This window comes from Anopheles merus, chromosome 3L, assembly GCF_017562075.2.
Source record: "Anopheles merus strain MAF chromosome 3L, AmerM5.1, whole genome shotgun sequence".
Lineage (NCBI taxonomy): Eukaryota > Metazoa > Arthropoda > Insecta > Diptera > Culicidae > Anopheles > Anopheles merus.
Window position 1 is genome coordinate 28,423,073 of NC_054085.1, and position 12,708 is coordinate 28,435,780.

General features: G+C 49.2%; 1 protein-coding gene across 1 annotated transcript; it reads left to right on the forward strand.

Annotated features, from left to right (window-relative positions):
* Positions 1-4,478: 4,478 nt before the first annotated feature.
* Positions 4,479-12,360, forward strand: LOC121599232 (collagen alpha-1(I) chain-like). Its single transcript, XM_041926889.1, has 7 exons — positions 4,479-4,678; positions 5,294-5,702; positions 5,857-6,752; positions 6,831-6,929; positions 8,533-9,657; positions 9,722-10,261; positions 10,324-12,360. The coding sequence occupies exons 2-7, from the start codon at positions 5,408-5,410 to the stop codon at positions 12,049-12,051; spliced, it is 4,683 nt and encodes a 1,560-aa protein (XP_041782823.1). The 5' UTR covers positions 4,479-4,678; positions 5,294-5,407; the 3' UTR covers positions 12,052-12,360.
* Positions 12,361-12,708: the final 348 nt, after the last annotated feature.

Below are 12,708 nucleotides of genomic sequence, written 5' to 3' on the forward strand. Positions count from 1 at the left end.
CGCACATGCCGTACGGTTACCACACTTTTCGACCGATACAAATCTTGTACCAGTACTTGTAGTTGATGCAGGTAACATTGTAGTAGCTAGCTCTGTTGTAGTCGGCACAATTATGGTTGGTTCCGTTGTATTCGACGATCCTTTCAACAGCGGTAGATGCGGAGCACATTGTAAAGGACTGTTGCAGTCTCGTTTCATCCAGCTCAAATTATACCAGCACGTTTCTATTGCGCGTCTATAGCTGCACAAAAACACCGTATTGAAGCAATATGGAGATTCAATGAAGGTAGGCTCGATGTAATTATTGCATAATTCTTTTCCAAGCTCAGAGTCTTCCTCCAAAGCACATGCTTTACGGTTGCCACACTCTTTGATAGGTACGAATCGAGATTCATCGGTTAAATCTGGCGCAGCTGTGGTTGGCACAATTGGTTCAGTTGTGTTCGATGAACCTTTGACAAGCGGTAGGTCAGGGGCGCATTGTAAAGGTTTGTTGCAGTCTCGTTTCAATCCACTCACAGGATACCAGCACGACTTTACTACGCGATTAAAACTGCACAAAAACACTGTATTGAAGCAATATGGTGACTCTACGAAGGTAGTTCCGACGTAATCATTGCATATTTCTCTTCCTAGCATCCCGTCATCCGCTAAGGCACATGCTATACGGTTGCCACACTCTTCGATCGGCACGAATCGAGGTTCATCCAACGCTGTTATTACTTGTCTAGCTAGCTGCGTAGGACTAGCTGCCACTAGCGAAAGTATGGGAAGTACAAGCGCAAACGGGAGCTTCATTGTTACTGTCACTAGTTTTAACAACACTTCTGGTATTGGCTTCAAACAACACTTGATTGTCCTGCAGGTGGTTATAATGGTTATGGTTTGAAGTACTTCAACAGTGAGCACCTCCACCAACCAAATCTGATTGTTGAGTTGCTACTATCGATGTTTCTTTTATACCAAATCGCTAGATACTGATCTTGAGCCCACTATCTCTGAAGATAATAACAGTGAAGCCAGATATAAATCTTTAATTGCCTGTCGTTTCATATCGTAAATCGTATCGTCATTGTAAACAAATCACTGAAAAAATCACCTGCTAAATACACTCCAAACTCATAGATAAAAAATCTAATGAAAACCTTTCATGTTTTACTTCTTCCGGAAAGATAATTGGGAACAGAAGGTTTGTTATGAGGTTTACACACTAATAAACTTTCTGGCAGAGTTGTTTTACGATCAACTGTTATCAATCTTCTTTGATATTTTGATAACAGTGTTTTCCTTGAAAAGATGTAATTCACGGTTTTAGTCATAGAACCATTACGGATCTGTGATCAAGTATGAAGAAGCTCCAGCTGCTACAAAGTTGGATGATCCTTGGTTCTCATATGATCCTAATGTCGAAATGAATTACATTGTTTTTTTTTCTTTACTCCAATTCCCAACACCATTTTTCCTAAAACGTGGTTTGCATCGTGTGGTTTTTGCATGGCCGCAATCTATTGTTTTTATTAGCATGCTCATGATGATTATGATGTCTAACAGTTTCTTACAGTTTTCGACCTCTCTTATTCCGCGGGTCTTTCTAAAGCTGAAAAAAATCATTCATTGGAGTTTCTCGGGCACTTATTACTAGTTTACAAAAACTGATATAGTCGCTCAATCTGTCCCACTTTCAAACATGATCCAACTTTTTTACACCCTTTCTCAATTGTAAACATTTAAAACACATTCCAACTGATACTACCTAATCGTGAGCAGTTTGGTGTGCTCCAGCGGCAGTTGTGGCAGTTGTATAAGTAATTCAGTAAGTATTTTTGTTAGTAGGTTTTGGAAAGAAAAAATCAGAAACATTTATACTCCATCGAAAGCAAAATTTACTTGTCTACGAAATTTATTAGACAAGCCATATATCATAGAGCATAACACTTATATCAAATAAACTATTGAACGTGACAGTTGGGTAACAACATGGTTTGAAAGTAGTATTCAGTTATTATTACTTTTTATTGAATTAGCGAAAGATGTTCACACGTTTGTACAATGCTAGGTGTACACAATCTGAAAGGATCGTATAATATGTACCCCTAGATTCAGTTTCTTCTTATGTAGCAGCCGTCTGAACACTCGAGATATGTTGAACATTTTCCAACGATCGGTAATCGTATTCCCTGGCTCGTGGAAGAACATTGTTTACCCGTCCCTGAAGTCGAAGAGGAAAGAATAATTGAAGCGCTTATCGTTGTAGTAGAGGCTACTGTACTTGACACGTTTGTAGTTGACATTGTGACATTGTTGGTTCCATTCAGTAAAGACAAATTAGGTACACATTCTAGAGGACTGTAACAGTCAGCTATTACTAATTTTATAGGATACCAGCAGCTCTGTCGCCTTTGGTTACTTTCACAGTAATGTACAACATTGAAGCAGTATGGTGATAGAATCAGTCATGCTTCTACGATATTTTCGCATATTTCTTTCCCTAGGCTCACATCGATTCGACGTGACACACACTGATTGGGTGCCACACTCTACAATTGGCACACACCAAAGCTCATCTTTCGCTAGCACTATAACCATTGGTTCATCGTACGAAACCGCGTGTAGGCTGAGTGCACGAAGTGGTGTATCACATTCAAACGCTTTGGCCAGTTGTTTTGCAACGTGTTGAAACGTACACTCCCTTATCTTGCCATTAACACATACAAACGCGACGTTCAAACATTTTGGGGATTGAATCACTGCCAAATGTTCATATCCCTCACAAACACCGTATCAGACCGTAGAACGGTTATTACACCGTGCTAGTATCACAACACGATCATCATCGTTTCCTGAGCTGGCAGCTACACTCGCAAAAGCCTGAGGGTGTGAGTAATGAAATCAGTTTATTGCTTTGATTCACTTTTCGATGCACTTTGAGTTACGGCTCTTCTTAAACTGATTCTACAATAGGTTTAATCTGATATCTTTTATACCGTTTTTCATTAATAAGCTATCAGTAATCTCAAGCTACCATCCCACCAGATAGCCTTGATAATTATTTTCCCACGGTTAATACGTGATACGACAAGTCTGATTAAACACTAATAATATTTGATGATTTTTGAAGTCTTTAAATGAATAGAAATCAAGTAACTTTATGAATTTTGGTTAATCAGCTATCAATTTAATTTTGTAAATAGCAAAGGCTAAATGTTATTTGCATTATTTTGAACTGTAAATATAAATGCAACGTAAATTTCCATCTGATGAAGACTATATCTCGATGAACGGAGTTTGTACTGTGGATTAATATTTTAGCCCGTGCTTTTTTCATAGCTGACTAACAAAAATGCTTGCCCATATGGTTTTTCGATTACCATAGTGTTCATGTCTAGCAACGCTACATTTTGTTTAGTGCGCTCAAAAGTAATAAGACGTCAACAGCTGGTCAGCGATGATGGCAGATATGAACCATACAAGAACGGAGGGTAAGTTTTATTGTTGTCTCTTATGCAATATATGCATACACTGACGTGTATTCTGTTAAGGTTAGTGAGAAGGTTAGTTATAATATTAACAAAAAATCATTTCCAAAAGTGAGAATATTTAAAAAAATAAATCTTAAATTTAAGAATACAACAAAACACTTATTCGTATCCGTTTTATTCCTAACGCTGATTCGCTTTCTTGCAAAATGCAATGCAGTAAATTATCATTCACTGTTACGTTATTAGCGCCTTTTATAAATGTATAGTCTGCACTATCGTGTTGTTAATGTTCATCAGGCTCATGTTCTGTCGATCTCGATCGATTTCTAATATTTTTTTTCCAAAAATTATCTAATTATTTGCCGTATTTCTTATGTTTTTGTATCGTATTTCATCTAGAAATGGAGCATTTGTTGCATGTTAAACAGTGTTGCAAACGGTAATGTAAATCGCTATGATACACACTGCTATTGATGGATCGTATGCAAATAGCGATCGATAGCGCCTTCTTCTACAATTTGCATCACTATTTAAACCCACCGACAGCTGTCCAAGCGTACAATGTCACAATGTTCTCTGTACCATCGTGCAATTCTATTAGAATTAATCGCTCTTCATCACAACACCCCCATCAAGTTTCTTCCGCTCCACTCCCCTAGCGGCTAGCGCGATCGCTATCGAATGTGCACAAATTATGATTTAATTCTTCACCCATTTCTGTCCACTCGTGGGCCAACTCCAGTACAGTGTCGAGAACTAGAAAACCATCTGTGCCACCAGTGTGTGAGCAGAAGACAGCATATTGTGCCCGGAGAGTTCCGTACGACACACTCTTGTTAAAGTAATTAAAATGCGTTCTTGAGGCGGCCGGCAATGGTGTCTGTATTCTGAAGCCGATGAAGTCTATTTCCAACTGATGCGTATGCCGCGAGCTCGAAAGGGCTTAAATCACAGTGCCACAGACCATCTGTGGATCGGATGGGTGGTATAAAACGATCTCCAAAATCCGCCAAAAGTTCAGTTGTTCGGGTGGTGTTATCATGTGCACACTGGTAGCTGGTGCCACCCCGTAACTATAGTGCCGCTTGAAGTTGCGATCTTAGTGAAAGTGTCGCGTTTTGTGTGGAACCGGAGCAGTGGAAGTGGAAGTAACAGATCTTGAGGAGAGAACGTGTGTTGCGGTGGTGCTGTCCCACTGTGTGAGTTATTGGGGGAGATTGCTGTAATGCTAGCTTTAAAACCGTCGAAGCATGTATTTTTGAGTGTGAGTGTGTGATTTCAAGGACTTTTCTTGGGATTTGGACTTCCTGAGAAGTTGGTTTGCAAAATTTCTCCCCATCACGCCCCCAAGTGTGCCCCAGTGACGGTGTTGCTTCTTTGCATCTAACTTGATTCTATTTCGGCTCTGCGTTTTATCGTCCCTCGTGGTGACCAAGTGGTGCTCTCGCTATCAGTAAACCAAGAACGGCTCCAACGCCCGAAAACGTGTGGATGATGTGAAATTGAAATTAGAACAGCGCGTTACTAGTGCAGTGAACCAATTTGATAGTGACCAAGGAAAGAATTGGGCCCCCGCCGGCTAATGCTGTCTAATTTTTCCGGCCCATGTTAATGTGTCGTTAGGGCCGTGGACCTCTTATCAGTGTTCCGGAGGCTGCTGCTGCTGCTGCTGCTACTTCCACTGTGTTAGCCTCGCAAGAACTCATTAGATTTAGTACGGGTGCGATCTTCAGATCGTTTGGTTCGGTTCCGCGCTCAGTGTGTGCGTGTGTGTTAATTGTGGTGCTTTCTTCTGTGCTCTTTACCTTCCATAGGATATCCGAAAGGACGTGTGCAGCCATGTGCTAAGGAGCCGGCCGGGACACACAACCCGTGAAAGGAGGATACCTGCGCACGCTCGCTCGCACGCACGCATCAAACCCATCGCCATGAAGTTCCGGCTCGGAAGTCCGCTGCTTCTGGCGGTATTCTTTATCATAGTGCTCGTTGCCGATCAGATACGATGCGACGACGAACCGGCAGCGGAGTCGGTCAAACCGATCAAACGAAAGTCCAAAAAGAGCAAGACGAAAAAGGCGCTGGCTACGAAAAATCTGAAAAAAGTGCGCCCCGATCGCCCACAGGCCGATCGTCCCCAGGCCCAAGCGCCGGAGTACGATTCGGCATACGACTATGGCGACAACTACGACTACGGGACGGATCCCGATTATGATGCAGAGAATGGTAAGTGTGTGTGTGGAGTGTGTCATTAAGATCATCTGCTGCATCGCTTAGATGTGGCCGCTCAACGAATCGAGTGGAAAGATTGCTTTGCCATCTGCAAATCATGATCTTGTGATTCTGTGGTAACGTTTCATATGATCCACATTTCATACAGGGGGTACACGCAGTCCAGACCCGAGCTTCCGGCAGCCCGATGACGAAGTCCCACGCGTCTCAACGACAACGACTACCACACGTGCGCCCGAGCCCGAATCGATCGTACAGCCCTTCACTTGCTACTACGAAGGGAAGTGGTACCGGGAGGGAGAAATGTTCGAGTCCGGCTATCAAGGTTGTGCCACATGCCGCTGTCGCAACGGTTCAATCCAGTGCGACGAGGCGGACTGCCCACGTGTCATCCCGACGACCTCAACTACCACCACCACTACGACGACCACAACCACCGAGAAGCCGGAGTTCGATGCATCGGCCGTAGGTAATCGACTTCCGGCAGCTCCCAGTGGCGAGCCGGGCACACCAGGTGAGGCCGGACAGCCTGGAATTCCCGGCACTCCCGGCATTCCTGGACCTCCGGGACCACCCGGTCCAGCACCCGATCTGACGTTCTACACGCAGCAACTGCAAGAAACGATGGGTGGAGCGGATAAGGGTCCCGGTCCGGAGAACTTCCAGTTCATGCAGGCTCAGGTCGGTCCTGTGGGCCCTCGGGGTCCTCCCGGTCCGTCCGGACCGACGGGACCGCAAGGATTCCAGGGTTCGCGTGGTGAACCGGGTGAACCTGGACCCTCCGGTGTTGGAGGGCCACCCGGTCCACGTGGACTGCCCGGCCCGCCCGGAAAGGATGGTGCGGCCGGTGATGATGGTGAGGTGGGACCGCAAGGTCCGGTTGGTCTGCCAGGTCCACGGGGACTTCCCGGTATGCCCGGTGTTCCTGGCTTGAAGGGACATCAGGGGCTACCAGGGCCTGAGGGCATGAAGGGAGAAACGGGAGCGATCGGTGAGAAGGGATCCGTTGGAGCTACTGGACCGGCCGGTGTACCCGGGGCAATTGTAAGTAAAACAGTGCATTGAACATTGTTTGGAAAAGGTTTCTGATTGTGCATTGCTTGTGAATGTGTCCAACTACAGGGACCTGCTGGACCTCGTGGTGAACGAGGGCGCGAAGGACCGCCTGGACCTCCCGGACTGCGCGGCATTGATGGTATTGCTGGACCGCCGGGACCTCCGGTAAGTTAAAATTCTAAAGTATTTTCAGCCTTAAATTCTAGTCCTCTATCATTATCCAAATTGTCATCCCAGATAAATTATTTATACGAACAATATGATGCAGTCAAAAAAGTATACATCATTTTGGTTAAGATGCAATTTACCATCGAGAAAAGCAATACTGTGGCATACTGTCTAAGCCATCTTCTTCTATATGGCATAAAGTCCTATGCGGACATGCCGGCCTATATAGGCTTTCGAGACTTAATTCATTACCACGCTGCCAAATAGCCAATCCTTGCTACGGGTGTACGGTCCATTCTAGGCTTAAACCCAACTGTTTTAGCCAGTAGTGTTAATATTTAGCTCCAGAGTAAGTTTAGCTCAAAGAATTAAACGGAAGAAAAATCTATTTTAGGATATTTTGTGAATATTTATAGTTAAATTATTTTTACATCAAATACGCTTTTAAAAAGAAGTACAGAACACAAAAATTTGGTTTTTGTAGTTTGCAATTGCTTTTCACCTTTCAACTGGGCCATGTCACGACGATGTGCTTTTCGAGCTTGAAACGATCATTGACAAGCCAAACGTAACGTTATCATGGCCTCCACTAATGATATTATTCACCAATTCCCACTGAAGAGTTCACTGAGCCCTTGTCTAGACGCTATGGTGATACAAATTCGCGAGGTAAATGATCTTGGTAGTACCATACTTGATTTAAAAACGTACAGTTAATTGGCATTGATACAGTATAGGTAAGAAGCTTTTCTTGAATAATCGTTCGTTAAACAAACTTGAAGTTAAGCGATCGTGTATTACTTACTTACTTACTTACTTATCCGGCGCTACAACCGCTTTGCGGTCTTGGCCTGCCTCAGGAGTGTCCGAAACCGCTCACGGTCTCGCGCCTTCGTCTGCCAGTCCGTTATTCCGGCCTTAATGGCGGACGCCTCCACGCCATCTTGCCACCTCAATTTGGGCCTACCACGCCTCCTCTGTCCTTGTGGACGGCCTAAAAAGACTTTACGGGCTGGGTCGTTCGTTTCCATGCGTATAACATGGCCAGCCCACCGGAGCCTGGCGAGCTTTATACGCTGTACGACAGTGAGGTCGCCGTACATCTCGTATAGCTCGTCATTATAACGGCTCCTCCATTGTCCTTCCACACATACGGGGCCAAGTATCCTTCTGAGCATCTTCCTCTCGAACGCGGCTAAGAGGGTTTCGTCAGATTTGGACAGTGTCCATGTCTCAGAGGCGTATGTGAGTACTGGTACTACATAGCTGCTATATAGTCCCAGCTTCGTCCGTCGCGACAGGTTCTTTGAGGTGAACTGCTTTTTCAGGCTGTAGAATGACCGCAACTCAGCTTCCATGCTATTGTCGTTGCTGATCTTTGATCCCAGATAGGTGAATTGTGGGACGACTTCAAAAGTGCGTTCACCTATCTGCACGTCACGCCTACGTAGATTCTGATTATTTGTGATCGTGTATTACCAAAAGTAAATTATGAGTCGAAATAAATCCTCGTTCCTATTGGTCGTTGCTACACTAGAAAGCTTTCCACTATTACGAAATTATGACCAGTAATTCTCAACTTCTTATTGTACTTTTCCAGGGCCCCGTTGGAAAGCAAGGGCCTCCCGGCTTCCCTGGTAGCAACGGCGCTAAGGGTGACATGGGAGCAGCCGGTCCGAAAGGTAGCCAAGGCCCGCAAGGTCCACGCGGTGAGTCGGGACGCCCAGGACAACCGGGAGAGCCCGGTCTGAACGGCCCGCCAGGAAAAGATGGAGCATCCGGCGAGAAGGGAAGTCCTGGATCGCCCGGAATTGCGGGTCCACCCGGATTCCCCGGACCTCGAGGAGCTCCAGGCGCCAATGGAAGTCCGGGAGATGCAGGAGCCAAGGGTGAGCCCGGACTGCCGGGCGAACGTGGCTACAAAGGGGAAGCCGGCATTAAGGGCGAAGGTGGCGTGCCCGGTCCACGTGGACTTCCGGGCGCCGTCGGTCCAGAAGGAAAGCGTGGCAAACGCGGTATGAAGGGTCCAACGGGTCTTCCCGGACCGCAGGGAGAGCGGGGCCTGCCTGGATCTCCGGGTCTTCCTGGACCGGATGGAGCGCAAGGTGTGAAGGGACAGTCGGGAGATCGCGGTGCAATGGGCCCTCAGGGTCCGAAAGGTTCAAGTGGTGATCCCGGACCACCGGGTTCGCCAGGAATTCAAGGTTTGCGTGGACAGCCGGGACGGCCCGGTGCACAGGGTAAGGCAGGCTCGACGGGTGAGCGGGGACTGCCCGGTGCCGATGGTAAGGTCGGTGAGCCAGGACCTCAAGGATTGCAGGGATTGCCCGGACCGATGGGATTGCCCGGTGATAAGGGATTCACCGGCGAGCCTGGCAAGGATGGTGACATTGGACCCCAGGGACCAGTTGGGCCGCGGGGAGATGCTGGCAAGGATGGGCCGCCGGGAATTTCCGGACCTCCGGGACCACCCGGAAACGATGGGGATCGTGGACCGCCAGGAACACCGGGCCCGAGAGGATTCCAGGGACTGCCCGGAACTCCAGGCAACCCGGGAGCGCAGGGTAAGGATGGACAAAATGGACCACCAGGACCTCCTGGACCTGCTGGCCAAACGGGTATACGCGGAGAGCGTGGCTTCCCGGGAGAGCGAGGACCAGTTGGAACACCGGGTACGCCGGGAGTTCGAGGAGAGCCGGGCGCACAAGGAAACGATGGACCACCGGTAAGCATTTCATGTTGACTTTCAAATAAAATTGTTATCTCAAAACGCTCTCCTTCTTGTTCAGGGATCTCCGGGTCCAAACGGTATGAAAGGACACCAAGGAGCTCCAGGAATGGTGGGTCTTCCGGGACTTCGAGGCCCCGCCGGACCGGCAGGAGAAAAGGGCGAACGTGGTAGTTCTGGACCACCAGGGCCGGAAGGACCTGCCGGACGTGTGGGCGAACGAGGACTTCAGGGTCCAATGGGACCTACGGGACCACCGGGAGAGCCAGCCGAGAAGGGTGAACCAGGAAATCCCGGCACCCCAGGCGAGCCGGGAGCACCGGGAGCGGTTGGAGAACGTGGCGCAGTTGGACCGCAAGGTTTGCAAGGATTCCCCGGACCGCAAGGCCCTGTGGGATCTCCTGGAGCTAAGGGTGATCGTGGAAACATGGGCCTGAAGGGTGAACAAGGTAACTCCGGACTTCCGGGCGTGCCGGGTGAACCAGGTCCACAAGGATTGATCGGCTTGACTGGCTCGAAGGGAGCCCGTGGAGAGCCAGGCTTACGAGGAGATACGGGACCGATGGGAACGCCCGGACGTCCAGGAGATCAAGGACCAATTGTAAGTACCTCGGTTAGGATACAGTTTGAATGTAAGAATTCTGATTGTCTCTCTCAAAACAGGGACAAACGGGCAATCCAGGAGCACCAGGAACACCGGGCACTCCAGGTCTGAAGGGCAATCCGGGAGATACTGGCCGACCAGGCAATCCAGGCCCACCGGGCATGCCCGGGCAGCAAGGCGCAGAAGGCATCAAGGGTGAGGCAGGCAGCGATGGACCTCCAGGACCGCCAGGCAACCAAGGACCACAAGGAGTACCGGGCGATCGTGGACTACCGGGACTTCCCGGGCCGAGTGGAGCGCAAGGCCTGCGAGGAATGCGTGGAGCAGCCGGTGAGCCAGGCACTCCCGGAAAGCCAGGAAACGATGGACCACCGGGCGCACCGGGACAACTGGGACCTCCAGGGCCGCCTGGCCCGACCGGAGACACAGGCCCGGAGGGATCACCAGGAAAGCAGGGCCCACCAGGAATCGCTGGACGTACGGGAGACAAGGGACCGATCGGAAACCCCGGTACACAGGGAACGCCAGGCGCTCCGGGACTGCCAGGTCCGCCAGGACCGCAGGGTCCATCCGGACAGACGGGAGAGCGTGGACTGCGTGGTGAAACTGGCCCGCAGGGTGTAGACGGTCCACCAGGACCGAGAGGCAAACCGGGTCCGCCTGGGCTGGAAGGCCCCAAGGGTGAGAATGGAGAACCAGGCTTGAAGGGCACGAAGGGTCACCGTGGGCTGATCGGTCTGCAAGGTTTGCCTGGCCCGGCAGGACCTCCAGGAGACAAGGGTAACGTTGGCAATGAAGGACCGCCCGGTAAGCCCGGTGAGGCGGGTCCACGTGGTCCTCCCGGACGTGATGGATCACCCGGCCCGCAGGGAATGCTTGGCTCAGCTGGTCCCCGAGGTCCTCCTGGAAATGATGGCAAAAATGGACAACCGGGTCAGCCGGGACCACCAGGACCGCCGGGGCCCCCGGGAGATGGTGTCGGATATGATGCGGCCGCTCTTGCTGCTCTCCTTGGCCATGGTCAGATGAGTAATACAAAGGGTCCGGATCCAAGCATGGGCGATGAGCCGATGAATCTCGGCCGTGTGTTCGAGCTGACGGACGAGGAGCGCCAGAAGCTCGTGGAGAATGCGTACGAAAAGCTCAAGTCCGCCTTTGCCACGTTCAAGAAACCGGACGGCAAACAGAGCTCTCCGGCCAAGACGTGTCGCGATCTGTTCGCCGCCCATCCCGAGTTCACCTCGGGCCACTACTGGATCGATCCGAACGAGGGCGACGCGAGGGACTCGATCCTGGTGTACTGCGATGCTGAGCGGAAGGCATCCTGCATCCTACCGCAACCGCTTCGAACGAAGGAGCTGCAGTACGATGGCGACGAGCAGGAAGTTTGGCTGGGCGAGCTGAAGGACGGCATGAAGATCAGCTACAAGGCGGACAGCAATCAGATCGGGTTCCTGCAGCTACTGTCCGCGAGCGCCTCGCAGAACATTACCTACCACTGCCGGAACAGTGTCGCGTACTACAACAAGGAGAAGAACAGCTACCGGCAGAGCTTGAAGTTCCTCGCCTGGAACGATGCGGAGCTGACGGCACGCGGCCCACAGCGACTGCGGTACGAGGCACTGCAGGACGACTGCCAGCACCGGACGGCACACTACGGCCAGTCCGTGCTCGGCTACAGCACCGACAAGCCGATGCGACTGCCCATCATCGACATTGCGATCCGGGACGTGGGTGAGACGCACCAGCAGTTCTGGATCGAGATCGGTGCCGTTTGCTTCCAGTGAGATCGATAGAATGCGGAAGGAAACACAGAAATGGGGGGATATATGGGGATTCGAAACAGGGATAACAGCAACAAACGAACGAATGGTAATGTTGGTGAAGCGATTGTGATGACTATTTCCCTACCCGGACCGGGTAGTCGATTCCTCTTCGTGCTTTGTACTCGGCAGATGAGGGGTGGCGATGACTGCTCGATCAGTACCATCATTATCGGGACAGCTCGTTCATCGCTCTGCTGGAGTTACCGAAGCGCGAGTGCGTTTATGTGTGTGTGTACAAAAAAATCGAGAAATACAGTAATTTAATGATAATGTAAGGCTTATAGCTGGCGAGCTATCATGTGTCCCAATGGATGACAAAAGTAGCTGTAATCTGCAAATGGAAACAAGAGAAATAACAATTCAGTATTGAAGCATAACGCTGTAAGCAGCTTCAACCGCTGTACAAATAATGCATCAACGCCCTCTATCTGTCATTTTTGTAAGCATGGATGAAACATTTTGCTGGTATGAAACATTTCATGAAATTTAAAATTGACACATTTCAACGCGACCGTTATTTTTAACGAGCTACTTCGCAAATATTGTAAGAATAAAATCATTGTCCACATTATATGTTTGATCATAAGTTTATTTTGGCAGTTAAAATGGCTGTCTCTT

Excerpts from the sequence above, each read along its gene's own strand:
- LOC121599232 (XM_041926889.1), top strand. The coding sequence starts at position 5,408 with ATGAAGTTCCGGCTCGGAAGTCCGCTGCTTCTGGCGGTATTCTTTATC. Across the intron at positions 6,753-6,830 it reads CCGGTGTACCCGGGGCAATT|GGACCTGCTGGACCTCGTGG; the intron begins GTAAGTAAAACA and ends GTCCAACTACAG. Across the intron at positions 9,658-9,721 it reads AAGGAAACGATGGACCACCG|GGATCTCCGGGTCCAAACGG; the intron begins GTAAGCATTTCA and ends CTTCTTGTTCAG.